Source organism: Strigops habroptila, chromosome 11, assembly GCF_004027225.2.
Source record: "Strigops habroptila isolate Jane chromosome 11, bStrHab1.2.pri, whole genome shotgun sequence".
Taxonomy (NCBI): domain Eukaryota; kingdom Metazoa; phylum Chordata; class Aves; order Psittaciformes; family Psittacidae; genus Strigops; species Strigops habroptila.
This window is the reverse complement of record NC_046360.1, coordinates 35,854,174-35,881,257: the sequence shown is the minus strand read 5'-3', so window position 1 is coordinate 35,881,257 and position 27,084 is coordinate 35,854,174. Positions and strand designations below refer to the sequence as shown.

General features: G+C 63.8%; 2 protein-coding genes and 1 long non-coding RNA gene across 9 annotated transcripts; all 3 read left to right on the top strand.

The window, feature by feature from the left end:
• The first annotated feature begins 87 nt into the window (after positions 1-87).
• On the top strand, positions 88-20,417 carry USP19 (ubiquitin specific peptidase 19). 7 transcript variants are annotated; one of them, XM_030502379.1, is made up of 28 exons: positions 104-211; positions 3,848-3,947; positions 4,102-4,346; positions 5,947-6,006; positions 7,083-7,211; positions 7,778-7,911; positions 8,208-8,615; positions 8,882-9,152; positions 9,278-9,434; positions 9,540-9,611; positions 10,107-10,222; positions 10,531-10,745; positions 11,042-11,243; positions 11,326-11,459; positions 11,631-11,789; positions 11,867-11,977; positions 12,132-12,242; positions 12,402-12,503; positions 12,819-12,959; positions 13,114-13,232; positions 13,430-13,567; positions 13,647-14,014; positions 14,656-14,766; positions 15,270-15,486; positions 15,783-15,935; positions 16,033-16,196; positions 16,279-16,457; positions 20,172-20,417. In XM_030502379.1, the coding sequence occupies exons 3-28, from the start codon at positions 4,238-4,240 to the stop codon at positions 20,304-20,306; spliced, it is 4,215 nt and encodes a 1,404-aa protein (XP_030358239.1). In that variant the 5' UTR covers positions 104-211; positions 3,848-3,947; positions 4,102-4,237; the 3' UTR covers positions 20,307-20,417. The 7 variants fall into 7 exon arrangements, with proteins under 7 accessions (XP_032776124.1, XP_030358239.1, XP_030358240.1 ...); XM_030502380.1 differs by lacking the exon at positions 3,848-3,947 and having other exon boundaries at positions 5,950-6,006; XM_030502382.1 differs by lacking the exon at positions 3,848-3,947 and having other exon boundaries at positions 10,567-10,745.
• Positions 17,196-17,823, top strand: LOC115614925. The gene is made up of 2 exons (XR_003993893.1): positions 17,196-17,534; positions 17,598-17,823. It is a non-coding gene; the product is annotated as an uncharacterized LOC115614925 (long non-coding RNA).
• Positions 20,418-20,973: 556 nt separating the features above from the next.
• SLC6A8 (solute carrier family 6 member 8) lies at positions 20,974-27,022 on the top strand. Its single transcript, XM_030502395.1, has 14 exons — positions 20,974-21,314; positions 21,623-21,844; positions 22,233-22,364; positions 23,254-23,521; positions 23,598-23,730; positions 23,923-24,057; positions 24,141-24,244; positions 24,324-24,448; positions 24,534-24,646; positions 24,727-24,864; positions 25,091-25,193; positions 25,277-25,377; positions 25,662-25,832; positions 26,511-27,022. The coding sequence occupies exons 1-14, from the start codon at positions 21,212-21,214 to the stop codon at positions 26,640-26,642; spliced, it is 1,980 nt and encodes a 659-aa protein (XP_030358255.1). The 5' UTR covers positions 20,974-21,211; the 3' UTR covers positions 26,643-27,022.
• Positions 27,023-27,084: the final 62 nt, after the last annotated feature.

The following is a 27,084-nucleotide window of genomic DNA, read 5'->3' as shown; positions in this document are numbered from 1 at the left end:
CATGGCGCCGCCGAGCGGCCGGCTTCGGCGGGTGGTCACGTGGCCGCCCTTTTCTTCCCACCCTACCCCCGCCCTCCCGATCGCGCTCCCGCGTCACGTGGTGTCAGCCGCCGGCTTCCGGAAGTGCGTCACGGGCTCGGGCCTGTCTCCGGTGTCGGCCCGCTCGGAACTTCGGCTCCAAACAAAACCGACCGGAGCGGCGGGGCCGGCAGTGAGTGTGTGTGTGCGGGGCGTGTGCGGGACCGGGTGTGTGCGGGGCCGGCAGTGAGTGTGTGTGTGCGGGGTGTGTGTGTGTGCGGGATGTGTGCGGGACCGGGTGTGTGCGGGGCCGGCAGTGAGTGTGTGTGTGCGGGGTGTGTGTGTGTGCGGGGTGTGTGCGGGGTGTGTGCGGGACCGGGTGTGTGCGGGCCGGCAGTGAGTGTGTGTGTGCGCGCGATGTGCGGGTGTGCGGGGCCGGGTGTGTGCGGGTGTGTGTGTGTGTGCGGGACCGGCAGTGAGTGTGTGCGGGTGTGTGTGTGTGGGTGTGCGGGGTGTGTGCGTGTGTATGCGGGACCGGGTGTGTGTGTGCGGGGCGGCAGTGAGTGTGTGCGGGTGTGTTCCGTGTGTGTGCGGGCCAGCAGTGAGCGTGTGCGGTACGGGCAGTGAGTGTGGGGTGTGCGAGCGGTGTGTGCGGGGCGGTGGGGCCGGCAGCGAGTGCGGAACCGGGAGTGCGGGGCAGGGGCCGGCAGGGCCGTGGCGGGCAGGGCCCCGGTGGCGGTGTGAGGCCCGGTGGGGTGGGGGAGGGCACATCGGGTCGCGCCGCGGGTGCAGCCGGTGCCGTGAGCCGATGCTCCACTGCGGGGCCCCTGCGCGGTTCCCGCCGCTTTCCCTTCGGCGGATGCGGGGCGGCAGCGCGGGACACGCCGGGGGGTCCTGTCGGGCTCATCCTCCCCCGAGGCTTGTGAGGGGCTGGGGGCGGTGGGGCCTCCATGCACTGCACGGGGTCTGTGCCTGTCCTGGCCCAGCTGTGTGTCAGCACTCCGGGAAGCTGAAGGAAGAGATGAGCTGGGTCTGGAGGTCTCTGGTCTCTTAGGGGGAATAAGGAGCAGGTGATGGAAGTACCTGTGTGCATGGGAAGTGTTTCTGCTGGCTGGATTTGGGACACAGAGGAGCTAAGAGTGGGGAAGGATGAGCTGGGGGCTAGCTAACCTCTTCCACAGCAACCCCAGCAAAGGCTTTCGGGTGTTGAGGGCAGAACCAGGGGGCCTCTTCCTGCTAAATGTGCCCCAAACACAGGGGGCAAATTACCTCTTGTTGTGCACCTTCGGCTGTTGTTCCCTGAGCATTTACACTAGCCAGGGCTGGCGCTGCCGTGGGAAGGCACAGCCTTTCTCCCGACCCCTCCTATTCCTGACTTTTCCCTCTCCTCTGGCCAGTGGAAGTGTTTGTGTAGCCCCAGCATGAGCTGGGATGGGGAACTGCTCTGGGACAAGGCAGCGTTTCCCTCTGGCTGGTGTCTTGATCAGGCACACGCTGCAGCCACACGGGTGCTCGCACCAGCCCGGGGCTGGGCAGCAGGGAGGAGGAGGCAGCTCTCAGCAGCGTGGCCAGGCTTTCCTGGCTTCGAGGAGGATTGACTGAGCTCCTGTACCGGTGCCCTGGAGGTTCCCCTGGCGCCCACCCAGCGTGGCCTTTCACCATCGCTCCCCTGCAGCAGCTCCCGCAGTGCCAAACCCTCTGTGCCCTGCGTGTCCCGGGGCTGCTGTCCTGCCTGGCTGTGTGCTTCCCGCTGGCAGAGAGGCAGAAAGCCTCAGGCCGTGGCAGGGGGTTGGAGCTGGGTGATTTTAAGGTCTTTTCCAACCCAAACCATTCCATGATTCTGTGATTAGAAGAGGTGAATGGGAATAACCAGTGCTTTGCCTGCGCTGCTCCAAAACCCCGTGGTGCCCACAGTGGCCTCGGGCTGCCATCACTCTGGAACTGGGCAGAGCTCCAGCTTGGTTCCTGCTGTTAGGAATCACTGGCAGCAGAGCACCTGAGGGAGCTGAGCCCTCACAGAGGTGTGAGGATTCTCCCGGAGGAGGGACAGCAGACACACAGCCCTGTGGCTCTCCTCACACCCTCCTGGGCCGGGGATGGTCCTTGCTCAGCTTGCTGTCACCCTGCCCCTGTGCCACCCTTCCAGAGGCACAGGAAGGAGGCGATGGAGCCTCACCGGGCCCTGCATGAGGCAGTTGCAGTTTCTCCTGCTCCTCCTGGGGCTCTCACCATAGAGGCAAAAGAAACTCAACAAAAGGCATTTTCCCAGGTTTCCCAAGTCCAGGTTCGCTTTCCCAGCGCTGGGAATTGTCTGCAGCTGGCGTGTTACGGTGTCAGCGGGGACTGGAGCTGAGGCACAGCGTGCTGCTGGTGTCAGACCCAGCCCCGCACACCACAGCGAGGGGCCCTGCCCGTTCCCTCTGCAGCCAGGGGTGCTGCTGTGTCCCGGGGACACCCAGCATGTGCAGCAGCTCGGGGGTGGCACTCCTGTGTCCTCCCAAGCCCTCCAGGGCTGGGGCCAGCCCCTTCCTCATCTCCAGGTGGTTTTGGCCCCTCCGCACAGCAGCGGGAGGTGTCTGTGCCAGGCAGCTGGGCTGGACTCGGCGCTGAGCTTTTCGCTTGGCGTCCGTGGCTCTTGGTTACGAGGGAGGGTTGAGTGAAGAGGAATGGTTTGGGCACAGTGCCTGGCGTGGGGCTGGCTGTGCCAGGGCTGAGGGCAGGGCAGGACCTGCCTCTCTGGGGTCCCTTCTGTTTGTGGCTACAACTCCCTGGTTGTGGCTCCTTGTTGCCCTGAGCATTTACAGAACACAAGCACTCCGGTGATGTGGGGCAGGCAGCACAGAGCCACCAGCGTGCTCCCTCTAAGTAAGTGCTTCCCATGGAGGTGCCTCCTGGCCCTGGCTGTGCCTGAGCAGAGCTGTGGGCTCTGTTCTTGGTGCAGGGGCGAGGGCAGAACAGGCTGTTCTGAGGGCAGGGAGGCAGAGGCAGGCTCGGTGCAGCTGGGCTGGAACACGGTGCTGTTTGGCTCAGCTCTGTGTGCTCAGACCGGAGCAGGGATGCAGGATGGGCTCTGAATTAGTGCTCCAGGAGCTGCTGCAGGGTGGGCAGGATCCATGTGGCAAACCCTTGCAGGCAGCGAGTGCTACCAGGGTCAGCGAGGGAGGAAGAAGCCTTCCCGGCTCTCTGCTTCCCCTGCCTCCACCTCGAGTGGGACCGTTGTCAGTAGCTTGTTCCGCCTCTCCTCTCTCAAAGCCATGAACACCCAAGGGAGAAACCAGAGAGCGGGACACCGCGAGCAGCCTCTGGTTCAGCAGCTCCAAACCCCGCAGGGGAGCGAGGGCTCGTGTAAGGGGGCACAGTGAGCGCCCTGCGGTCTCCCCGGGGCAGCAGGAGCAGAGGTGTCCCATTTCCAGCCCTGGCCCCGCTGCTGCTGCTGTCTGTAACCCGGCGGGGAGATGAATACACAAGGTGCAGCGGTGCTGGGTGAGCTCCCAGCTGGGGGCTGGACAGGAGGAACTCAGCTCCTGCCAGCGAGCTCCGCGCTCATCTGTCACAGGAGCCCGGCCGGAGCTGCTCCTGCTTCTCCCCTTTCTTCCTTCTTAGGGCGTTACTTGCTCCTGCTCCCGCCCTCTTACATGGGGCGCTGCTTGACTGAAATAGCCGCGGCCGCAGCCATGGGGCAGCCTGGCCCCACGGGCTGCGTTTCACCCCCTGGGGCTGCCCCATGGCCTCACTTCTGCCTCCGGGTGTTGTTAGTGCCAGCGGCGGTTCCTCTGGGCCAGGGTTTGCTGTAACAGGAGCCACGAGCATGACAATAATTGCTTTCCAGGTGTTTAATGTGTGCCCCACATGGAAGACCCCCGGTTGTATGTCGGGAGCTCTGACAGGCCCATGTTTTTGGCAGTAAGTGCTGTAACAGCTGTGATGAGGTAGGTTTCCTCACCCAGCGCTGCGTGGGGCTTCCCGTCAGTGCCACAGCGAGGGTTGTGTGAGGGCACTGGCCTGGGGCAGAGCGTGGATCCTGATGCTGTCGGGTCTCCTCCGCTTGCTCCTCCTGCCACGCTCGCTCTCTCCTCTCTTTAGGCCACCAGTTCCTTGCCAGAGAGTTTGACCACAGAGAGTCGCCAAGATAGCTGGGCCAGGAAGAAAACGTCGCACCCCTGACCCAGACTCCATCACCGACCCCGGCGGGCCGTTTGTGTCCTCCAAACGGCTGAAGATGTCCAGCAGCACCAATGCCCCCGGCCAGAGGAGGGTGTCTCGGGGCTTGGATGATGCCGCCAACAAGAAGAAGCAGAAGGATCGAGCCAACCAGGAGAGCAAGGAAGGTGAGAGCCCCTCGGCAGCGCTGTGGGGAGCAGGCCTGTGGTTTCTCAGCCCCGCAGCCATCTGCTGCTGGATAAGCAGATTTAACTAAGCACTTCCTGCAGCTTATGGTAACCCGAGTGAGGCGGGATCCTCTTCTGCACACTGTCCTCTCCAGACCTGTAACCTCCTTCCTTAGCCCCAGCTGTGTGAGGAAGGTCGGGCCTGTGGCTTTGGTAGCTTAAGCCTGGAGTTGGCCTCGGTGGTTGTTTCTAGACTCTGCTTTTGGCTGGGGCTGAGCTGCCCTGACCCAGAGGGAAGTGAGACTGAAGCCTGTGGGTGCTCCTGCAGCTGGAGGTGCAGGATCCCATGGGATTGCTGAGGCCAGATGCAGGGCCTCTGGGTGGGGCTGGTGCTTTAGCTTCCGTGTCAGGCCAAGGTGTGGCTGCAGTGGAATCGTTGCTGCGGAGTCATTCCCTCTGTGTATGCGGTGCCAAAAGTGACACTTCAGGTGTAGGGAATGCCTGCGGGCAGGATGCAGGCCCTGCAGAGCGGCTGCATTTCTGTGCCTGCTCCGTTAGGATTGTTGTAACCTCAAAATCACAGCGTGTTTTGTAGGCCAAGGTAAATGAGGGCTGTGCTGGAACGGCGGCAGTCCCTGGTGTGAAATCCCGGGGTGCAGAGTAGTACCTTCTCTTGCATGGGAGGTGGCTGTATCTCCGTACATCCCCTCCGTGCAGGGCTGGCAGGGGGCTGCAGCGAGCTGTAGATCCTCCAGGCAGTGCTGCTGCAGCGCTTCTCACACCACCAGCACCTCTTCACCAGCAACTGTGGTGGTCAGCAGAGGTTTCGTGCTGGTTTGTAGCTGGTAAAGGGAGGTGGTGACAGCCCCCTGAGTGCTCCAGGGTGGAGACCACAGCTCCCATTGCTGCTGTTCCTCTGCTCCAGGATGAGGTGCTGTTGCTTTGAGGCCCTTGCCTGGCAGAGCTCACCACCCTTTTGGGGGTGGAGCAGGCCCTGAGATGCTTCTGGCTGTTGGAGTTCGTCCTGTGGGGAGCAGGGATTAGGTGTCAGGTCGGTTTGGTTGCCCAGCCTGATCTGGCAGGAGGTTTTGGCTGTGGGCATTGGCAGCTTGTGCGGGAATGGAAATGTTAAAGTGCAGCTGGGCCACGTGGTGTTCTCGTTACAGCAGGATTGGTTTGAGCACAACCAAACATCAGGTTCTCCCGGTCGGATCCAGGCAGGGCTCCTCTAAGGCCGGAAGGGCTGAGCGGGGACACACAGCCTGGTTACCACAAGCGCTGAGACGTGCCTCAGAGCATCACCGTGCACTGCAGTGATGTCGTGTTGCTCCCACTGTGGTGCTGGTTAGGCTGGGATATGGTGGTGTGGCCCAGAGCAGCTGTCCTGGGGGCTGACTTGCTGTGGTGCTGCAGGCAGGGCTGTGGGGAATGGAGAGGTGTGAGGAAGCAGAGGAGGGAAGTGAGCAGCACATGCAGGGTGAGAGGCCTGGGCGGAGGCTCAGGGGAGAAGGAGGTAATGTGTGAAGTGTTGGGCATCCACACCAGCCCATGCTCTGAGGTGCCAGTGACAGACCTGCCCACGTTCTGCTTCTCTGCCCACCAGTGTCTCGCTCTGAGCTCGAGCAGGCTGAGGCTGCCCAGGAGAAGGACTCAGAGGAGGGTAAGTCGAGGTGTGCAGCGGCTGTCCGTGCATGGCCATGGAGTGCCCTGTGCACAGGGATCCGAAGCTCTCACCTTGTCCTTGTCCCACGCCCTGGCATTGAGCAGAACTAACCTGAGTGCTCCCTTGCTGCAGCCTTTGTCTTAACAGGATACGGCCTTCCCAGGGTGCAGAAGGGTGCACCTTCTCCGGTGTGCAGTGGGAAGGGCTGTCTGCAAGGAGGAGGCCCTGGTTGTGTCCAGCTCAGGTGACACAGTGCCACTGAGCACAGCCCAGGCACACATGGCCACCAGCATCTGTCCTGCTTGTTTCGGAGCAGGGGACCATGCTGGGCTGGGAAGATCCCAACCTATCTCATCCGTGGTTTGGGATCTGGTGGCAGGTTTCTGCCTTGGTCCAGGCCTTCTTTGAGGACAGATTAGGACATCCTCGTGCTACAGAGCATAGAACAAACCTGATTGAAATGAAAGTGATTTCAATCACCTTTTTGGCTTGAAGACCCCAGGGCCAGATGTGGAGCCTGGCAGGCACCTGGTGGAGGCTCTGCCTGCAGCAGAGTGCTGCTGCTGCACCGCCGAGGTGTTCCTGGTGGGCCTGCCCCTGTCTCAGCGCTGTCAGCAGCGCTCATCCGGCGGGAGCACAGCGCTGGTGTGCATCCGGATGGCTGCAGCCAGGCTGCTTGGTTTGCATATGCAAAAGGGAAGTGGCAATTTCTGGTTGTGGTCAGAGTCCACTCGAATCCCCCAGAGTCATTCTGTGGCTTCCTCATTCCCTGGGAAAGCAGGAATTGCTTTGTCGTTGGCAGGAGCCACCCGTTTTTCCAGCCACAGCTGCTGCCTGTGGTGAGACCCACCAGCAGTGGGTTTCTGATCCCTCCAGTTCCCACTGGGATTCACCTGCCCTGGCACAACCTGTGCTCTTGTTTGTGGCCTGTCCCATGGGAGCAGGTTGTGAGTGTCACCTGCAATGACCTCCTTGAATCAAGTGTGTGTTGAGGCTCATGTTCCTCAGCCAAGGAGTGGGCACTGCCGGCTCATGCCCCAGCGTGTGGGTGACATTTCCCTCCCTGTTCCTAGAGCTGCTGCTGGACTGGAAGCAGAATGCTGATGAGATCATTGTCAAGCTGAATCTGGGCAGCGAAGCTCTGAAGGTGGAGGATGTGGATGCTGCTTTCACTGACACGGACTGTGTGGTCAAACTGCCAGGTATGGTGGGGAACAGAGAGAGTGCTGTGGGTGTTTCTCCAGTGGGGCTTGGCACAGCTCTGGGCTAGATGTGGGGCTGATCCAGGCAGGCATAAAACCTTTCCTTCAGAGGCAGTGCCCTGCTCTCAGCTGGCACAGCTTCAGCCAGCAGGCAGGGCTCACAGGAGAGCAGTGTAAAAGAAGAAGGTTGTAGAGCTGGGGAGGGCAGGAGCTGGCCTCTGCACCAAGTGCCCAAGTGCCCACTGCTGCGCTGGTGCTTCTCTGTGCCCTGCACACTGGGATGACTGGGTCAGCCCTGGGTATCCTTCGGAGAAGTGACTGTGCTCTGAAGGCAGGGAGGCCCAGGGCCTTCCCTCCGGGAAGGAGGCCAGCCAGATGTACAAAGCAGACCCAGGGAAGCTGGCTGGAGCCCTGCAAGCTCCTGGGGTATGGTGGCAGCCTGCCTGCAGCCTCCTTGGCGCTGGATGAGTGCTTCCTTGATCCTTGGGGCAGGGGAAAGGAGGCTGTGGGTTAGGTGACAGCTGCCTGGAGCTCTGCCTGAGGTGCTGGTCCCCCTCTGCTTGCAGACGGGCGCCAGTGGAGCTGTCAGTTCTACGAGGAGATTGAGGGCTCCTGCAGCAAGGTCCAGTGCAAAAAGGGCAACTTCCTGCATCTTGTGCTTCAGAAGAAGATCCCGCTCCATACCTGGTCTTCGCTTCTGGTGAGGAGGGGAGGATCTGCCTTTTGAGGGAGCTCATGGAGCCCAGGGGAGCTGGGGTGAGGGTTTCACTCTCTGCTCATGGGGCACGTGCTGCATGAGGGCAGTGAGCCAGCTGCCTGTGTCCCAGGGAGGGGAGCATTGTTGTACCCAGTTTCTGCCTGCCACAAAGCCTCCAGGATCTGAAGCAGAGCTCTGGCACACCCTGGGGAAGGGCAGTGAGGGTGAGGGGCTGTCAGGGAACGCGAGGGGTGCTGCTGCCTGGATACCTCCCCACCGTGCTCTGCTGCTCTTCACAGAAGAGAAGGAAAGATGGATCCAAAGAGCTGGCCAAAGGGGCCGTGTGCTGGGAGAACGGGAAGGAGAAGGCTGCTTCTGCAGAGCTGGCCTCTGAAGAGCCACGGGCTGAAAGCGCAGAGCTGCCGAGATCCCGGCGGGAAGCCTCCAACCCCAAACGTGCTCCGGGAAGGAGCGAGGCCCTGGGAGGGAAGAGCCCAGCCAGCCCAGGGACGCAGAGCGGCCCCAGCGCCAAGCGGGCAGTTTACCTCAAAGTGGCTCCCACTGAAGAGGAGCCGAACGCCAGAGTCACCGGGAGCGTGGAGCCCAGCAAAGGGCACAGCGGGAGGGCCGGGAGCCGCCGCAACGGCAGGGCCAGCCAGGCTGATGCGCCCTCAGCCCTCACGGACCTCACCATGCCACTGGAGAAGGTACCCGAGGACACCTCTGCACCCTCAGCGCTGGTGCGGGGGATGCTGCTCACTCAGGGACCCATCCCTGCTGATGAGATGGGCTTTGGGGTGCCACGGGTGGTGCTGTGGTGGAGGAGAGGACAACGTGAGGGCCGCACAGTCCTGGACTGTGGTGCTAAAGGAGCCGAGCCAAGCATGGGGTGCACGGGGGGAGCAGGAGGTGACCCCCACAGCTCCGGAGTGGCCGTGTCTGTTTGTCATTGTGTGTATCTGTCTCTTGAAAGGCGGTGGTGCTGGCCAAGGAGACAGTTCCTGTGGAGATGCCTCCCCTCGCAGCTACCACAGAGGCGTTCCCCCACTGCATTGCTACCTGTGTGGAGAAGAGAGTCCTGCAGCCAGGCAGCCCTGCTGAGGCCTTGCGGGGCCGGGACTGCACACAGCCTGTGCTGGGGGAGAGCTCCAAGGCTGCCCCAGTGGCCACCCCTCCCCTGGGCAGGGACGGTGAGAAGAGGGACTGGTCCAAGGATGACGTGGCTCTGGAAGCAGCAGCTGATGGTGAGTGGCTGGAACCAAGGAGTCAGCCTGGTCAGGAAGGTCCGTGTGGGACCTCTCCTGGGTCAGCCTCTGGTGCTGCCTCAGCGTGCCAGGAACATAACATCTCTCTCCACGGCTTTCCTCAGAGCCAGAGCCTTTTGTGAGCCTGACCTTTGTCAAGAATGACTCATACGAGAAGGGCAATGACCTGGTGGTGGTGCACGTCTACGTGAAGGAGATCCACAAGGAGACATCCAAAGTGTTGTTCCGGGAGCAAGACTTCACGCTGGTGTTCCAGACAAGGTACAAATGTGCCTCTGGATGGTGCCAGGCTGCTGCAGAGCTCCTGGCTGGGGCTGGGCTACGGCTTTATTCACCTTTTCTCACTTGCTTCCCATTTCTTTGCAGCGACACAAACTTCCTTCGCCTCCATCCTGGCTGTGGGCCCCACACAGTGTTCCGGTGGCAGGTGAAGCTCAGGTACGGCTCCTGCACCTGGGGCAGTGGAGCTGGGAGTGCAGAGCTGGAGCAGGAGGCAGTCCCAGCTGATGTGTGTGTGCAGGGGATGCTCATGTTTGCACATGGGGGTCTCCCTTACACCATGCTGCACCAGTGCCCCAAGCCTGGGCTGCCTTGGCTTGCTGTGGAGGCTTGCAGGGGAGGAAATCCCAGCATCTCCTTGCCTACAATTCCCCTCTAGCCTGTTCTAGAGCTCCTGGGGACTCTGTGTGCAGTTTGGGTGAGATGTCCAGCAGAAGGGGGCATGTGGAGCAAGGAGCCAGGAAAGAGGCCTGCTGTGTGCTCATTGTGGCCAGGCTCGAGGGTTTCACCCTGCTTTGCCAGGGCCACCTTGGGATCAGTGCTGGCTGGGTCCCTGGAGGCCACGGCCCTGCCTTGCAGAGGCTTCATCATGCCTGAGGTTGCTTTGGGGGGTGGGTCTGGGGCATTCCTGACTTGCTGCTTGTCTTGCTGCAGGAACCTTATTGAGCCGAACCAATGCACGTACAACTTCACCCTGTCTCGCATCAACGTCTGCCTGAAGAAACGCCAGAGCCAGCGCTGGGGCGGGCTGGAGGCTCCAGCCACACGAGGTCTGCACCCTGCCTCCTTGTCTTGCTGCTGCCTGCTGCACCCCAAAGGGGCACGGGCCCTCCCCACCGCCGCCCGGTGCTGGGGCCTCCGGCATGGAGCTGTGGTGGGGATGGAGAGGGGCTGAGCGGGTGCAGGTAGGAGGGATGTGGGGTGAGCCAGGTGCAGTGGGCAGGGCACTGCTGTTGCCCTTGCTCACAGGGAAGAGGGGTAAGAGAGAGCCTGTGGGTGAGCACGGGCCGGGGGGCTCAGCCCTGCCATGGGCAGCGCGGTGCTGCTAACCACAGGCCCACCCTTCCCCCTTTTTAAGGTGCAGTGGGTGGTGCAAAGGTTGCCATGCCTACAGGCCCTACCCCCCTGGACAAGAACCCCCCCGGCAGCAACCAGCACCCCCTGTCCAGCAAGGAAGAGGCCCGAGCCAGCGACAAAGAGAAGCCACGTGTGGAAGATGGGGGTCTGGATGGTGTGGCAGCACGTACGGCCCAAGAGCACGTGGCAGTGAAGCAAGAGCCGCACATCCCATCGGTGAGTGGGGCCACGCTGGGTCTCACCTGGGTGGGGGGAAAAGGGGAGGCTGCTTGTCCCTTTAATGGGACCCCAGCTCCTTGGTGTCACTCTGGGGACTGGCAAACTGTTCCTGGAGGGGGAGGCAGCGCTGCTCAGTTATAGCTGGCAGCATTAGGGGTGGTTGGCCTGTCTGTTCCAGCCCTGGTGAGAGACAGTGTGATGATTCTAGCCCTTTCTAGGGGGTGTCTTGGGCTTTTGGGTTCCCGTGGTGTTCCCCAAAAGCATCACCCTCACACCCCCCTCTGCTTTGGCAGCCCAAACCAACGTGCATGGTGCCACCGATGACACACAGCCCGGTGAGCACCGAGAGCGTGGAGGACGATGAGGACGAGGATGAGAAGAAGAAGGTCTGTCTGCCTGGCTTCACGGGGCTGGTGAACCTGGGCAACACCTGCTTCATGAACAGCGTCATCCAGTCCCTGTCCAACACCCGGGAGCTGCGTGACTACTTCCATGGTGAGCCCAGGCCGGGAGCCTCGGAGCCGGGCACTGGGACGGTGCAGCCAGAGGCCACCCTGATCCCCTCCATCTCTTACAGATCGGTCCTTTGAGTCGGAAATCAACTACAACAACCCGCTGGGGACGGGGGGCCGCCTGGCCATCGGCTTTGCCATGCTGCTGCGAGCGCTGTGGAAGGGCACACACCATGCCTTCCAGCCCTCGAAACTGAAGGTAGGGCTGCAGGCAGCAGCAGGGCCAAGCAGGAGCTGCTCTGGGTCGTCTGTGGGTGCCTTCCTGCCCTGTCAGTGCCGCAGAGCAGGAGGTGGATGCGGGTGGTGCAGCCAGGCTTTGTGTGGGGGGCAGTGGTGCTGCTGGCCAGCCCTGAGCACTGTGCTCCCCCAGGCAATCGTGGCCAGCAAGGCCAGCCAGTTCACTGGCTATGCCCAGCACGACGCTCAGGAGTTCATGGCCTTCCTGCTCGATGGCCTGCACGAGGACCTCAACCGCATCCAGAACAAGCCCTACACAGAGACTGTGGACTCGGATGGGAGGCCTGACGAGGTGAGGACGGCCTTCCCCTGGGAGAGCAGCCCCAGGCTGGGTGGTTTAGTGTGTTGCTCAGCCCTTTCTCCCCGCAGGTGGTAGCGGAGGAGGCCTGGCAGCGGCACAAGATGAGGAACGACTCTTTCGTTGTGGACCTCTTCCAGGGCCAGTACAAATCCAAGCTGGTGTGCCCAGTGTGTTCCAAGGTAGGGCAGCTCCGGAGGCTCTGTCCCATCCTGGCTGTGCAGCAGCAGGCTCCTGCCCCTCAAAAAGCACATCACAGGGCAAGGCTGAGGCTTCTGCCCCACTGATCTTGGCCACAAGTGCTTCCCACAACTGAGCGTGTTCTCTCATCTGCAGGTATCCATCACCTTTGACCCATTCCTGTACCTCCCCGTGCCCCTCCCTCAGAAACAGAAGGTGCTGACTGTCTACTACTTTGCAAAGGAGCCGCACAAGAAACCCATTAAGGTAAAGAACATCATCTACTGTGGTGGGGAGGGAGCCTGAGAATGCTCCTGGAGATGTCCCAGGCAGCTGGTCCTGTGCCAACAGGCTAAGCCTTGTGTTAAGTAAGGCTCCCGCATGCCTTGGTGTGGTGTGACTGATGTGGCACTCTCTTGGTGGCAGTTCCTCGTGAGTATCAGCAAGGAGAACTCCAGTGCCATGGAGGTGCTTGACTCGGTGGCCCACAGCGTGCGTGTGAAACCAGAGAACCTGCGCCTGGCAGAGGTGAGGGTGCTCACGGGCTGCTCCTGTGGGTGCCCCGATTCCCACAGCTCTGCAGGGGTCATGGTTACTGATAGTAACTTGTCCATAGCCAACCTGTCCATGGGATGGGTTTTGTCTGTGGGTGGCAGCGTCATGCACAGGGTGCTGCTGGGCAGATCAGGAGGGCAGGGGATGTCCATCCTCCCCTGGCAGTGTGGGGAGGTGAGCACAGCATCCCTGTGGTGCTGCTGTCCCACAGCTCACTGTAGGGCTGGTGCTTCCCGAGGAGAGGAAGCGTGGGACAGCCCTCGCAGCCCTGCTCTGCTTTCCTGGCAGGTGATCAAGAATCACTTCCACCGCATGTTCCTGCCATCCAACTCGCTCGACACAGTCTCCCCCACGGACCTGCTGTTCTGCTTCGAGGTGCTGTCCCCAGAGCTGGCCAAGGAGCGGGTGGTGGAGCTGCAGGTCCAGCAGGTAAGAGGGGGAACACTGGGACTACCTGTGGAGCTGAGCAGGAGGGGGAGAGCTGCAGCAAGCGTGACGAGCTGCAGTGAGCGCCGATGCCCACCGAGGCTGCCTTGTCCTGCCCAGGTGCCCTTCCCTGCCCAATGGGTCCTTTCTCCTGCAGCGTCCGCAGGTGCCCAGCGGCCCCGTGTCCAAGTGTGCAGCCTGCCAGAAGAAGCAGCTCTCGGAGGATGAGAAGCTCAAGCGCTGCACGAGGTGCTATCGAGTCGGTTACTGCAACGTGTGAGTTGGCTGCCAGCGAGGGAGGGTCTCCTGTGTTTGAAGGGCTGGATGGGATTATTCATCCTCCACTGGGTGGGATGGGAAGGAGCCAGTCTGGCTCATGATGCTCCCCTCATCCCCACTGTACCCCTCTGGCCTTGTGCTCCTGCCCGGGCTGGTCACGGTGCTGGGTTCAGCAGGGGCTGTATGTGTTACAGGGCATGTCAGAAAACCCACTGGCCAGACCACAAGGCTTTGTGCCGCCCCGAGAACATCGGTTTCCCCTTCCTCATCAGCGTGCCTGAGTCCCGCCTCACCTACGCCCGCCTGGCCCAGCTGCTGGAGGGCTACGCAAGGTGAGGGTGCAGGGAAGGAGGGTGCTCCTGCCCCAGAGCCCTGTGCCTGCCCCGCTCTGACTGCCGCCTCCTTGCACAGGTACTCGGTCAGCGTGTTCCAGCCTCCCTTCCAGCTGGCACGGATGTCACCGGAGCAGGGCCTGCAGCCTTTGCTCCCGGACAAGCTGGAACCCCTGCCCACCAAGAGCAGTTGTGCGTCAGCCACCTCAGCCCCCGAGCTGGGGGACGGGGACAGGACTTCCAGCCTCCTGCAGGAGCCCCCACTGTCACCGGCTGTGCCCGAACTGCACCCGGACATGGGAGACACCGGCACTGTCCGGAGCAAGATGCTGCCAGCCAGGAGTTCCCTGCTGAGCCTGGATTCGGGCTTCCCCGAGCACGTGGAGTCACAGGGCGATAGCTGTTGCGAGAAGGAGCCGTCCTATGAGCGAGCCCTCAAGCCAGAAGGTAAGAGGTGCTGCGGTGCTCACCACGGCTGTGCTGGGAGCCTGGGCAGCCCCAAGGCAAAACAGGAGCAACTCCCGCCTTGGGGTGACCTCCCACCACAGTGTCTGTTGTGACCTGGGTCTGGAGACCCCTGGGGACGTAAACGCGGCCCTGGGAGCTGTGTTTTGGCAGCGTTGCCCCACCTGAAATGCCTTCCTGCCCACGCTCTGCCTTGCCCTGGGGGGTTGCAGAGCCGAGACCTGGCGGGGCTGGAGCGCTGCGTTGCGGTGGGAGGGGTGGGAAGGAAGGCAGAGGCTGGCAGAAGCCTCCCATGGGAGGGCTGAGCCCCGCGGGGCTGCGAGCGCAGCGGTTCCCTCGCTGTGACTCAGCTGCACGGGAGCAGCCTCTCGCTCCGCTTGCCTGTCACGTTTTCCAGCCGCTCGTCTGGGGATGGCAGCAATGTGCAGCGAAGGGGCAAGGCAGAGGAGCACAGCTTGCCAGGGGCAGGCGCCTGCTAAAAATAGTCAAGGACACGGGGCACGTGGTTGTGTCCCTGTAAGGCCATAGCATGTGAGGTGGGGGTGGGGGCACCGCGAATTCTTGGCCCCTACGCAGGGCACGCAAGGCAGTGCCACCACAGAGCTGTCCCTGCCTGCCCACAGCTGCCATCCCTGGGTACCAGCACACTCCAGACTCGCTGAGCGCCCGCGCCACGCAGTTCTACATCAACAAGATCGATGCTGCCAACAGAGAGTACAAGCTGGAAGATAAAGGTGAGCTCTCAGGGCCGTGGGAAGTGCAACCTTCACCCCTCATGGCCTCTGGCAGGAGCTGCCCAGCACAAAGTGAACTCAGATGGGATGGCGGCCCCCAGGCTGGATGCTGAAAGCTGCATCTTGCATAGGGGAGGGCAGAGCTCTGCTGCACAGAGCCTGAAAGCTCTTCTCTGGCATATGACATTCCTGCTTTCCTCAGCAAATAGATCAATTCCCTTCAGTCTCCTGTATCCACAGAGCATCTGTGATCTGTGGGTCACCTCTTGTCTGAATGGGATGTTCTCATCCAGTGCTGGTTATGTAGGTGCTGCCAGCTTTGCCCACTGGTGCTTAGGGGTTCTGCTGCCCTGGAGTGGTGAACCTGGCCATGGGGTCCCTTCTTGGCAGCAGCGTTTGGTTGCTGTATCGAGCTGGGATTAGCAAGACCGCCTCTAGCCCCAGCAAAGTGACTTGGCCCAGGCTCGTGGGACAGGCATGTGAGGTATGTGCCCCCTTTGCAGGTGACACCCTCCTGGAGCTGACAGACGACTGCTCCCTCGCCCTGGTGTGGAAGAACAACGAACGCCTCAAGGAGTTTGTGTTGGTGGAATCCAAGGAGCTGGAGTGCATGGAGGACCCGGGCTCCGCCAGCGAAGCAGCCCGCGCTGGCCACTTCACCCTGGAGCAGTGCCTCAACCTCTTCACCAAGCCCGAAGTCCTGGCCCCGGAGGAAGCGTGGTGAGGACGGCGGCAGGGGGGGTTCCAGCGCGGGGGCCCAGGCACCAGCGGGGGTTTCCTGGGAGCTGCCTGGACCTGCACACTGCTGCTGCTGGCAGGCAGGAGCGTTGGGCTGCCCTTCCCTGCGCACTGGGGAGGCCATAAGCCAGCAGGGAGCAATGCCAGCGCTCCACAGGACTCTGCTGGCTGCTCCTGGCAGGGGAGGCTGAGACCTCCTGCATCCCCTCGTGTGGAGGACCTTGGGGGTGACCTGAGGCTCTCCCCACCCTGGTATAACGAGCACACTTTTCCCCCAGGTACTGCCCCAAGTGCAAGCAGCACCGTGAAGCCTCCAAGCAGCTGATGCTGTGGCGGCTGCCTAATGTCCTCATCATCCAGCTCAAGCGCTTCTCCTTCCGTAGCTTTATTTGGAGGGATAAGATCAATGACATGGTGGACTTCCCCGTCCGGTGAGAGCCTGGCTGGGACAACGTGCCTGGGTTGGCACTGCCTGTGCTGCTCTGCTAACACCGGTCATGCCCTGACTGTCCCCGTGTCTCTCCCCAGGAACCTGGACCTGAGCAAGTTCTGTATCGGCCGGAAGGGCGAGCAGCAGCTGCCCGTGTACGACCTGTACGCTGTGATCAACCACTACGGAGGCATGATCGGGGGGCACTACACAGCGTACGCCCGCCTGCCCAACGACAAGAACAGCCAGCGCAGCGACGTGGGTGAGGATCCGCCACCTCCCTGTCCCCAGCCCTCCTCCTGCCGTGGCCTGGCTGCTCGCTTTAACCCTTCCCTCCTCCTCAGGCTGGCGGCTCTTCGACGACAGCACAGTCACCACCGTGGACGAGAGCCAAGTGGTAACCAGATACGCCTATGTCCTGTTCTACCGCCGGAGGAACTCTCCTGTGGAGAGACCCCTGCCAGGGCACCCCCCGGACCACCGAGCCGAGCGCACCCCCTCTGCCGAAGCTGCTGCCAGCCAGGTGAGAGCTCGCGTCCCTTTCGGCGCTGTCGGAGCCACAGAGCCTTGAATCAGGCAGGGCCTGGCCCGTCTCTGCCAGCACCCGTGGAGCCTGGCATGGCACCGCTGCGGTGCCTGCCCCTCTTGGACACCGAAGAGCTTGCGCCGGCCAGGCGCTGGGGCCTGTGGTGCCCTGTTGTTGCTGTTAGCTTGGGACAGTCCCTGCGCTGAGGGACTATAGGAGAGCTGGTTCTTGTCATCAGGGTTGGAGGGTGCAGGACAGGGCTCAGCCCCGCTGGGGTCTGCACCGGGGGCGGGCTGTGAGCGGTGTGGTAGGCGCTGGCTGTGCCGGGGAGCAGTGAGAACCTGCCCTCTGCAGCCGCTCTGCAGGCGGGGGGGGGGATGCTGTGTGCTGGGGCCCAGCTCAGCGCCAAGCGAGGTGCAAAAAAGGCAAAGGGCAGCACTGAGCCAGAGGCCTGGCAGCGTCGGCAGCATGCTGCTGGAGACAGACCTGCCGGAGCGGGCTCTGCTGCCGGGCTGCCCCGCAGGGAGGGCTGCGCCGGCGGCACCGTGCTCTCGGCGTGCGCTGGCGGGGAACGGGCGGGCTGATCTTCATGTGAGCGTCAGGCACCGGGGGGGCACGGCTCAGCGCCCTCCCGGCCAGCCCCCTGCATCCTGTGCTGCAGCTCTTCCCCTCCCCGTGCTCAGCACACACAGGGTCTGAGGACGATGCTCAGCTCCGCACGGCTGCAGGCATGGGGCCTGTCTGGCTCGTGCGTTCCTCAGCCCGGCGCTGGTTTTGGCAGCCTGGCTCTCGGCAGGGGACAGGAGCTGCCTGTCCTTGGAGCCAGCGGCTGTCTGGCAAGTTGGTGTCTGCCTGTCCGGGCTGCTCCTGTCCGGGGAGGCTGTCCGTGTCCTGGAGCAGCTCCTGAGCTACAGACTGCCCTGCTCATCCCATGCTGGCACTGGGAACCTGCAGCAGCACTGAGGCTCACCGTAACACCCCCCAGCACCAGGGCTCAGCAGGTCCCTGGCAGTGCCGGATCCGGCAGCAATGGGTGCATTGGATCCGACAGCAATGGGCGCACTGGATCCGGCAGTGATGACTGCACTGGATCCCGCCAGGGCTTGGTGGGTCTCTGGCGTTGCCAGATCCCCGCAGCGATGGGTGCACTGGATCCCGCCGGGATCACCCGGATCCCCCCAGGCACTGGGTGCCCTCCGGAGACCTGGGCCCTGATTAACTACTCTGCATGATCACCGGCACGCTGTGAAGGGCCAGGCTGCGATTGGCTGCCTGCAGATAATCCTCCTGGAAGCTGGGCTACGATTGGCTGCCGGAGCATCCCCACCCACCCAAGCAGAGCTGTGACTGGCTGTGCTGTGACCGCGCCTCCCGCTCCTGCTGCCCCAGCTGCCTCTGGATTGGCTGTTGGCTGAAAGATCCAGTTGGGATCACAAACGCTGGGCTCTGATTGGCCGCTGCCTGCCCCCTCGCCGCTTGGACCCACCAATGCCAGCGCATCAGTTCCACCGGGATCCAGCTCCGCTCCCCGTGGCCCCGTGAAGACCCTGCTGCGAGCACCGGCGCTGCCGAAGAGCATCGCCTCGGGGCGGGCGCGACGGTGCTGGTGCTGCATGGGGAGGCGGGCGGCTGGCTGGGCACGGGGCTGGGCTGGCACGCAGCCGCTGCCCCGGGGGATGGCGAGGGGTGTTGCCCGTTGTGTTCTCCAAGTGCTGACGCAGGTTTCCACATCGCAGGCTTCTCTGATCTGGCAGGAACTGGAGGCTGAAGAACAAGAGTTGCAGCTCGAGGCACCCCAAAGGCCTGCAAGAAATCCCTGGAGGCCCCGTGGCCAGAAGCGGAGTCCGGGCACCCCCCAGCACCCAGATGAAGGCTGCGTCAGATACTTTGTCCTGGCCACCACGGCCGCAATCGTGGCTCTCTTCCTGAACGTCTTCTACCCGCTCATTTACCAGACCCGCTGGAGATAGGCACGGGCACACAGCCAGCTGTGGGCGCAGGGCTCCGGGGCATGCTGCGTGGCAGCAGGACAAGCAGCCGGGAAGGACTCACCGAGGGAAGTCGTGGGGCTGTCAGCTCCTGCCTGTCTGCTCTGCATCTCTGTGCCAGCCCAGAACCAGGCACCCCTCTGCCCTCCCTCACCCTTGCTGCATGCAGGGCAGAGCTCGTGACTACCTGCTGCTCAGGAAGGGATGTTGATGCTGCATGTTGAGCACCTCCACTTGGTGTCCCAAGAAAGAAGCAGAGACCTGCCAAGAGGCTGCTCTAAGGGCAGGGTGCCCTGAAACAGTTCCTGGTCCAGTTGTGCTGCTGCAGGACCCTTGGGGCTGGTGTGATTGTGGTTCCTGGGTCAGCCCAGTCCCTTCTATTGAGCTTCCAAGTGGCATCTTCCCCTGCACCAGGAGTATTGTGCACTGCACCCCCGTGCTGGGGGCTTGTCACCAAGGGCTCGTGTGCTTCCCCCTCAGCCCTGCCGTGGATCAGGGCAATCTGAGCTGGGGTGCCCATGGTGAGCACCCACCAGCACCGTGGGGGTGCCCCAGTGCCGGGTCTCTGCTGGGGCAGCGCAGTGGGACCTCGGTGCGTTAATAAAGCCGGGTTTCCAAAGAGCTGCAGCATCCCTGTCCTGGTGTGCTGGGACCCCCACGCAGGGGCAGGGACTCTGCACTGGAGCCACCTCCCTGTGCCTGAGGCCGCTCTGGCGCAGCCGGCACTGGGACGGTGCCGTGTGCTGCACCGGGTGCAGGGCGCACCCTGTGCTGCAGCGGGCTCAGGGCTGGGCTCTGGCTGCCGGTGCCATGGGGCACGTGCAGGGCGTGGGGAGCCCGGCAGCACACAGTGCTGTGGGGCTGGGCCACGGGCTGCAGCTCCCGCGGTGTCTGACATTGAGACGTGTTGCCCTTGGCGGAGCGTGGCTCGGGCTGCTCCGGCGTGTTTGGGTGTGAGAGGTGACTTCAGAGCCCTGTGACTTCCTTTTCCGTCTCCGTCGCTGTCCCGCTGCCGGTGCCCTTGGCTGCCTGGGGAAGGATGCTTGGCAGGGAAGAGGCTCTCCTGTGTTTGTGCCTGCTGCTCGAGCAGCGCGGCCCGGAGCCCCCATCTTGCTCCCACACCCCTGTCCGCACGCGTGCCGTGCCGCGCCGCACCGCGTCCATGCCACGGGGCTGTGCCGTGGTCATGAGGTGTCCATCCTGTTACAGTCACCTCATTGTCTGCAGCTCTGGGGCTCGGCGGCTTCCCCCGCTCACCCGCAGCGCCGGCCTCGTGGGGCTGACTCAGTGCCCGGCACCGGGGCCGTGCCCTCTGCTCCGGCTGCGGGTCGGGACCCACATGCTCCTGCCTGCCCTGCCTGGAGCTGGGTGGCCGGCAGGGCCCTCTCAGCCCTTGGAAATCCCCTCTGGTCCTGTGCTGGCAGCCGGCCTCACCGCTGCTGGCCCCGCGCCTGTGCCGGGGCGTCGGGCTCTGCTCAGACTGGCCCTGGCCGCGGCAGCCCCGGGGGCACGAGTGCCGGGCTGGGGAGAGGCTCAGCGTGCTGCAGCCTGGCTCTCCCCTGGCAGGCAGGTACCCCCGGGCACGCAGGGGGCTGCCATCGCCTCCTGCTCTCCTGGCTCTATGTGCAGTGTGGGGTCCCTGTGTCCCCCCCTGGAGCAGGGAGGGAGAAGATGGGTGGGCAGGGTGCTGGTCTCCCTTCTCATCCCCACCTTCTGCTTGCAGGGTCTGCCCCCGGTGCCGTTCGGATCCGGCCTGGCCCCCGAAGGAGCCCCGGCCGCAGAAGGCCTCCCCGAGCGCTTCGCCAGCCCCGCCGAGCGCCCGGCCCCCTCCTACAGCAGCATGGAAGAAGTCGACTGAGCATCGCGGGCACTGCCGCGGGGGGTGCGGGCCGGGCCGGGCACCGGGGTGGGGGGCCATGGGGGGGTCGGGTCGGAGTTTGTCCTGCGCTCATTAAACTCGCTGAACTCCACTCGGCTCCGCTGCCTGCTGTCCCCTGACGCCCTCTGCTGCTGCTGACCCCCCCGGGCACCGTGTTCTCTGCTGTCCCCCCAGTCCCCTCGGCGCTCCCTGCTCGCTGTCCCCGCCGTGTCCCTCAGTGCCGGGTGTTTCTCGGTGCAATGGGGGGGACACCTGATGTCCCCTCAGTGCCTGGAGTCCCTTCGTGTACCCTGTCACCGCCCGTAGTGCCTGGTGTGCCCCGGTACCGCTGTGGCGGCACCGCAAATCTCAGTGCCCTACTGCCTGGTGGTGTCCCTCGGTGTCCCCTAGTGCCGGTGCGGCGGGACTGCAAGTCCCGGTACCGTATCGCTCGGTGTGTCGCGGTGCCGGTTGGTGCTTCGGCGCTTCCAAGTTCTAGTACGCGATGTGCCTTATGTCCTAGTGTCCCTAGCGCCCGGTATCCCCCGGTACCCCCCGGTGCCGGGACTGCAAGTCCCGTCAAGCCTCGGGCAGGCGTCACGTCCAATGGGGCTCGGGGGGCGGCGCGGCCGGTCGCTGCCTCCGCCGCCTCCCGGTGCCGCGGCGCAGAGAGCCCCGGAGCGGCCGCGCGGCGCCGGCCCCGCAGCCCGGCTCTGAGCCGCCCGCCCGGCCCGGCCCGCCCCGCCGCGCCCCGCCGCCCTCAATGAGGTTCTTCCGACTCACCTTCAAGTGCTTCGTGGATTGCTTCTGAACCCCCCCCTTTTTCCCTTTCCCTGTACCCCCCCTTTTCCCTACGGCCAACGGAGCCGTCCCCGACCCACCCGCGCTCCCCGGCCCCCCGCGACATGCCCCCGGTCCCCGCCGATAAGGCCGCCCCGCAGCCACCCGCTGCTGCCCCGCAACGAGACGATGCCGCCGCCGCTGCTGCTGTTGCTCCCGCGGGCTCCGGTAAGCGGGAAGCGACGGGGGAGGGATGAGGTTGGGAATAGTGGTGGAGGAGAGGAGGGGGGGGAAAGGGAAAAGGGGGGGGGGTCCACGGACACGCGCGACCGCGCCACCGCGGGGTGAGTCACCGCTCTGCATTGTGACGTCACGCGGCCTGACATCTGACGTCACGCTTCGCCGTGCGGTGGGGAACGGAGGAGGCGCGGGGGGGGGTCCCCCCCCCCCCGCGCCTCCTCCGTTCCCCACCGCACGGCCATGGGGTGACAGCACCGTATGGGGTGTCCCCCCCCCACCCATCCCCATCTCAATAGACACCCGTGGGGAAGCGGAGGGTACGGACCCCCCCACGGCGGGTGAGGAACGGGCAATAACGGCACCGTTAGTGGGACCCCCCGGTCCCCCGAAAGCAACTGCAGCTCCGGAACGGGAGACGTGGGCCCGTCAGATGGATTTCATCATGTCCTGCGTGGGTTTCGCCGTGGGGCTGGGCAACGTCTGGCGCTTCCCTTACCTGTGCTACAAGAACGGCGGAGGTGAGCCCCATAGACACAAAGTGGGGGGGGTCCCACAGGGTCATGTGGGGCAGCACACGTTGCATTGAGGCACCCCATAGCGTGTGTATGTGGGGTCATCCCATGGGGGGCCAGCTCGCCTTGCACCTCCCCGTGGTAAGGGGACATCCACGGGGCTCATGGGCCACCCCACGGGTGTCTGCTGCGACCCACAAGGATGGGGGGTCCATGGGGAGCCCCCCACCACCTGCCTGCCCTGACCTACATCGGCAAGGGGAGGGCTCGGAGGCTCCTTCCCCATTCGCTGTGCCCGCGGCGGGCGGCACGGGGAGGGAAGGGGGGGTCCGGGGGGGTCCGGGGGGGGCGGCGGCGGCTGAGCCGGCCCCGTTCCCTCTCCTCCCGGTCCCAGGCGTCTTCCTCATCCCGTACCTCATCATCGTCTTCGTGGGCGGCATTCCCGTCTTCTTCCTGGAGGTGGCCTTGGGGCAGTTCATGAAGCAGGGGGGCATCGCCGCTTGGAACATCGCCCCCCTCTTCAAGGGTAACACTGCGCCCTGCCCGTGCCCTGCCTGTGCCCTGCCTGTGCCCTGTCTGCACCCTGCTCGTGGCCCCTGGTGCCCGCAGCACCCGGGGCACCATCTGCCTGTGCCCTGCCCACACCCTGCCTGCTCCCGTGTACCTTGTCCGCGTCCTGCTGCTCCCCTGCACCCTGGCCAAGGGTGGCAGCTGCCTGTCCCTGGGTCCCGTGCCATCCTGCACTGCCCTGCCCGGCCCTGCCTGCCCCTGTGGCTCCCTGCCTGCCTGCTGCCGGCCTCCCCAGGGCATCCCCGGGGCTGACAGATCCTGATGCTATGCCTCCGGTTATCCCCATCCTGTCCTGCCGGGGGCTGCCAGCTCCCTGTGTCCCATCCCCATCAGTTCCTCCTGTCCCATGTCCCATCCCCATCAGCTCCCTCTGTCCCATCCCCACCAGCTCCTCCTGTCCCATCCCCATCAGCTCCTCCTGTCCCATGTCCCATCCCCATCAGCTCCCTCTGTCCCATTCCCACCAGCTCCTCCTGTCCCATCCCCATCAGCTCCTCCTGTCCCATGTCCCATCCCCACCAGCTCCCCCTGTCCCATCCCCACCAGCTCCTCCTTTCTCATCCCTACCAGCTCCTCCTGTCCTATGTCCCATTCCCACCAGGTCCTCCTGTCCTATGTCCCATCCCCACCACCTCCCCTGTCCCATCCCCACCAGCTCCCCCTGTCTCATCTCCACCTGCTCCTCCTTTCCCATTCCCACCAGGTCCTCCTTTCCCATCCTCACCAGCTCACCCTGTCCCATCCCCATCAGCACCTCACATCCTGCCCCGTCCCTGCCTGCACCCCTCATCCCACCCCAGGCTCTGCCATGGGTGCCCACAGGCTCTGAGCTCCCCGTGCCGCAGGTCTGGGTCTGGCCTCCATGGTGATCGTCTTCTTCTGCAACTCCTACTACATCATGATCCTGGTGTGGGGACTCTACTACCTGGTGCACTCGCTGACGGACACGCTGCCCTGGGCCACGTGCGGCCACCCCTGGAACACGGAGCAGTGCACTGAGCTCTTCCACTTCGAGCTCTGCTACAACGCCAGCATCAACACCACCACCGAGCTCTTCAACATCAGCTGCGCCGACATGAGCAACAAGCGCTCGCCCGTCATCGAGTTTTGGGAGTGAGTGTGGGGACCGCGAGGGCTGCCGTGGGGCTGGTGCCATCACCCCGGTGCTCAGCACGGCCCCGCTCTGCAGGAACAAGGTGCTGCGGCTCTCGGGGGCCCTCAGCGAGCCGGGGGAGATGAACTGGCAGATGATCCTCTGCTTGATCGCTACCTGGGTCATCGTCTACTTCTGCATCTGGAAGGGCGTCAAGTCAACCGGGAAGGTGATGCTGGTGGCAGGGAGAACACATCGGAGCCACCGGCACGTGCCACTGCTGGCTCCTGTGCTGCAGCCCACGGGGGTGCAAGACCCCCTGTCCCCCATCTGTCTGCTGGGGACACCCCCCAGCCCTGGGACACTTGTGGCACATGACGGAGCCTAGGTGAGGATCTCACCAGCACCCTCTCCTCTGCAGATCGTCTACTTCACAGCACTCTTCCCCTACGTGGTCCTCATCCTGCTGCTGGTCCATGGGGTGACACTGCCTGGGGCGCTGGGTGGCATCATCTACTACCTGAAACCCGACTGGTCCAAGCTGGCTGAGGCGCAGGTGAGGGCAGTGGAGAGGGCAGGAGGAGAAAGGGACCCCCCTAACACTTTCCTTGCTCCCCAACACCCTCCCTCGCACCCTAGGTCTGGATCGATGCCGGCACCCAGATCTTCTTCTCCTACGCCATCGGTCTGGGCGCGCTGACTGCGCTGGGCAGCTACAACCGCTTCCACAACAACTGCTACAGGTAGTGCTGCACCGCCTGTGGGGTGTCCCCTTCGATGCGTGTCCCCCCCCCGGTGTCCCCTGACCCGCTCTGCCCGCAGGGACGCCTACATCCTGGCCGTGATCAACAGCTCCACCAGCTTCTTTGCCGGCTTCGTTGTCTTCTCCGTGCTGGGCTTCATGGCATCCGAGCAAGGCGTGGACATCTCCAAGGTGGCCGAGTCCGGTGAGTGCCGGGCGGCGGGTGACACCGGTGCCGTGTCCCCCGTGTCCCACCCTGTGGTGGCACCGCTGACCCCGCTCTCCCGCAGGCCCCGGGCTGGCTTTCATCGCCTACCCCAAAGCTGTGACGCTGATGCCCTTGTCTCCGCTTTGGGCCACGCTCTTCTTCTTCATGCTCCTCGTGCTGGGGCTGGACAGCCAGGTGCAGGGCGGGCAGAGGGCACGGGGACGGGCGCGGGGACGGGGTGGCGCGTCCCTGCTGAGCCCCGCTCTCTGCCTCAGTTTGTCGGCGTGGAGGGTTTCATCACGGGCATCCTGGACATGTTCCCCCAGCCGGGGGCTGGCTCGCTGCGCCGCGAGCTCACCGCTGCGCTCTGCTGCATCATCTTCTGCCTCATCGACCTCTCCATGGTCACGGAGGTGGGATGATGGCGCCATGGGCCCCGGCATGGGGTGGGAGATCCCTGGGGTGCTGCACCCATGGGTGCCCATGGCATGGGGGTACCCATTGTCATTGGGGTGCTGTGAGAGTACAGGATGTCCGTGGCATGCAGGGTGCCCATGGTGATGGGACACCGGTGCTGTGCCCGTACCGGTGTCAGGGTGCCCGGCACAGCCCCGGTGACGTGCGGCGCTGTCCCGGCAGGGTGGCATGTACGTGTTCCAGCTCTTTGACAACTACTCGGCCAGCGGGATCACGCTGCTGTGGCAGGCGTTCTGGGAGTGCGTGGTCATTGCCTGGGTCTATGGTGAGGCCGTAGGAGGACACAGGGAAGGGGGACACACAAAGGGACATGGGTGCTCTATGGGGCTGACCCTCTTCTCCCCATAGGTGCCGACCGCTTCATGGACGACGTGGCCCGTATGATCGGCTACCGGCCTCTGCCCTTCATGAAGTGGTGCTGGGCCGTGGTGACGCCGCTGGTCTGCGTGGTGAGCGGGGCTGACACGTGTGTTCATGCGTGTCCGACACGTGTGTTCATGCGTGTCCTCGCATGTCCTCGTGTGTGCTCCCTGCCACGGGCACTGGGCTCCCCCAGGCGGCTGCTTTGGGCACGGCAGCCACGGGGCGACACGCGTGTCGGGGTCATAGGGCAGTATGCGTGTCAGGGTCACGGGATGACATACGTGTCAGGGTCATGGGGTGACACGCATGGGGGGGTCTGTGGCTGCCATCCCCTTGCCCCACGGGACCTCATCCCCTTCTCTGCACCCAGGGCATCTTCGTGTTCCACGTGGTGAACTACAAGCCGCTGACCTACAACAAGACATATGTGTACCCGTGGTGGGGGGAGGCCATCGGCTGGGTCCTGGCGCTCTCCTCCATGCTCTGCATCCCCTGCACCCTCCTCTACAAGCTCCTGCGCTGCAAAGGCTCCCTGCGCGAGGTGAGGGGCCCTCCTGCCCCCCTCCTGCCCTGTCCCTGTCCCCCCTCCCATCCCCATCCCAGTCCCATCCCCATTCAAATCCCAGCACTGTCCATGTTGCCACCTCAGTCCCATCCCCAGCCAAATCCTGTCCCTGTCCCCATCACTGTCTCGTTCCCATCTAAATCCCACCCCTGCCCCATCCCTGTCTCACTCCCAGCCTCACCTGAATTCCATTCTTGCCTAGGTCACTGTCTCAGTCACTTTCCCATCTGAATCCCATCCCTATTCCTCTTACTCCCAACCAAAATAGTCCCTATCTCATCACTGTTTCAATCACATCCCCATCTCCCCCAGTCCCCTTCTCACTCCCATTTCAATCCCTTCCCTATCCTAGATGCACCCCCATCCCCATCTAAGTCTCTTTCCTGTCCTTATCACTCTCCCGTCAGAATCCCATCCCTGTCCCCATCACTGTCTCACTCCCAGCCTCACCCAAGTGAGACATCCAAGTGAGACATCGCTGTCTTAATCCCGTCACCATCTCAGTCCCGTGCCTGTCTCAATCCCATTTCAATCTCTTCCTCATCCCGGTCTCACCTCCATCCCCACCCAAATCCCCACCGCATGCACCGGGGATGGGGGACGCACCGTGTCAGGTCGGGGCCATCCCCATGCACTGACACAAGGTCCCCGCAGCGCTGGCAGCTCCTGACCACTCCGATCTGGGGCCACCACCACCTGGAGTACCTGACACCCGAGGCAGAAGCCAAACTGCTGGCCCCGGAGCCCCCCAAGGAGAAGGCGACGCTCTTCGAGACTGTGATCTGACCACGGGGAGGGTCGCGCTGCTCCCGCCTGCCATAGCAATAATGCCAGCACTGCCTCCCACCCCGCTGCCCCGTGCCCCCCGCGCCACCCCGGCCCCCCGGCCTCGCTGCAAGGGGGGGTTATTGGGGGCCGGGGGGCCGGGGTGGCCGCGGGGAGCAGGAGGGGTCCCCGGCACGGGGCAGGGGGGGGGAGCGGGGTAGCCCCGGGGGGCTGGGGGGGAGGCTGAGGGGTTGAAGGGGAGGGGGGGAGTAAGGGATAGCCCAACCCCGGCCCCCCCCGGCCCCCCGCGGCCCCCCGCTCACTAACCGCTTACTGTAGCGTTTGTCTGGTGTAACCCCCGACCGCCCCGACATCTGGCAATAAACTGGGAGACCCTGGCAGCACCGGCACTGCGGCGGGGGCAGGATGTGGGGAGGGGATATGCTGGTGGGGGACAGGGGTT

Excerpts from the sequence above, each read along its gene's own strand:
- USP19 (XM_030502378.1), top strand. The coding sequence starts at position 4,238 with ATGTCCAGCAGCACCAATGCCCCCGGCCAGAGGAGGGTGTCTCGGGGC. Across the intron at positions 9,612-10,106 it reads CGGTGGCAGGTGAAGCTCAG|GAACCTTATTGAGCCGAACC; the intron begins GTACGGCTCCTG and ends GTCTTGCTGCAG. Across the intron at positions 15,487-15,782 it reads CTGGCCCCGGAGGAAGCGTG|GTACTGCCCCAAGTGCAAGC; the intron begins GTGAGGACGGCG and ends CTTTTCCCCCAG.
- SLC6A8 (XM_030502395.1), top strand. The coding sequence starts at position 21,212 with ATGCCCCCGGTCCCCGCCGATAAGGCCGCCCCGCAGCCACCCGCTGCT. Across the intron at positions 23,522-23,597 it reads CCCGTCATCGAGTTTTGGGA|GAACAAGGTGCTGCGGCTCT; the intron begins GTGAGTGTGGGG and ends CCCGCTCTGCAG. Across the intron at positions 24,647-24,726 it reads TGCTGGGGCTGGACAGCCAG|TTTGTCGGCGTGGAGGGTTT; the intron begins GTGCAGGGCGGG and ends TCTCTGCCTCAG.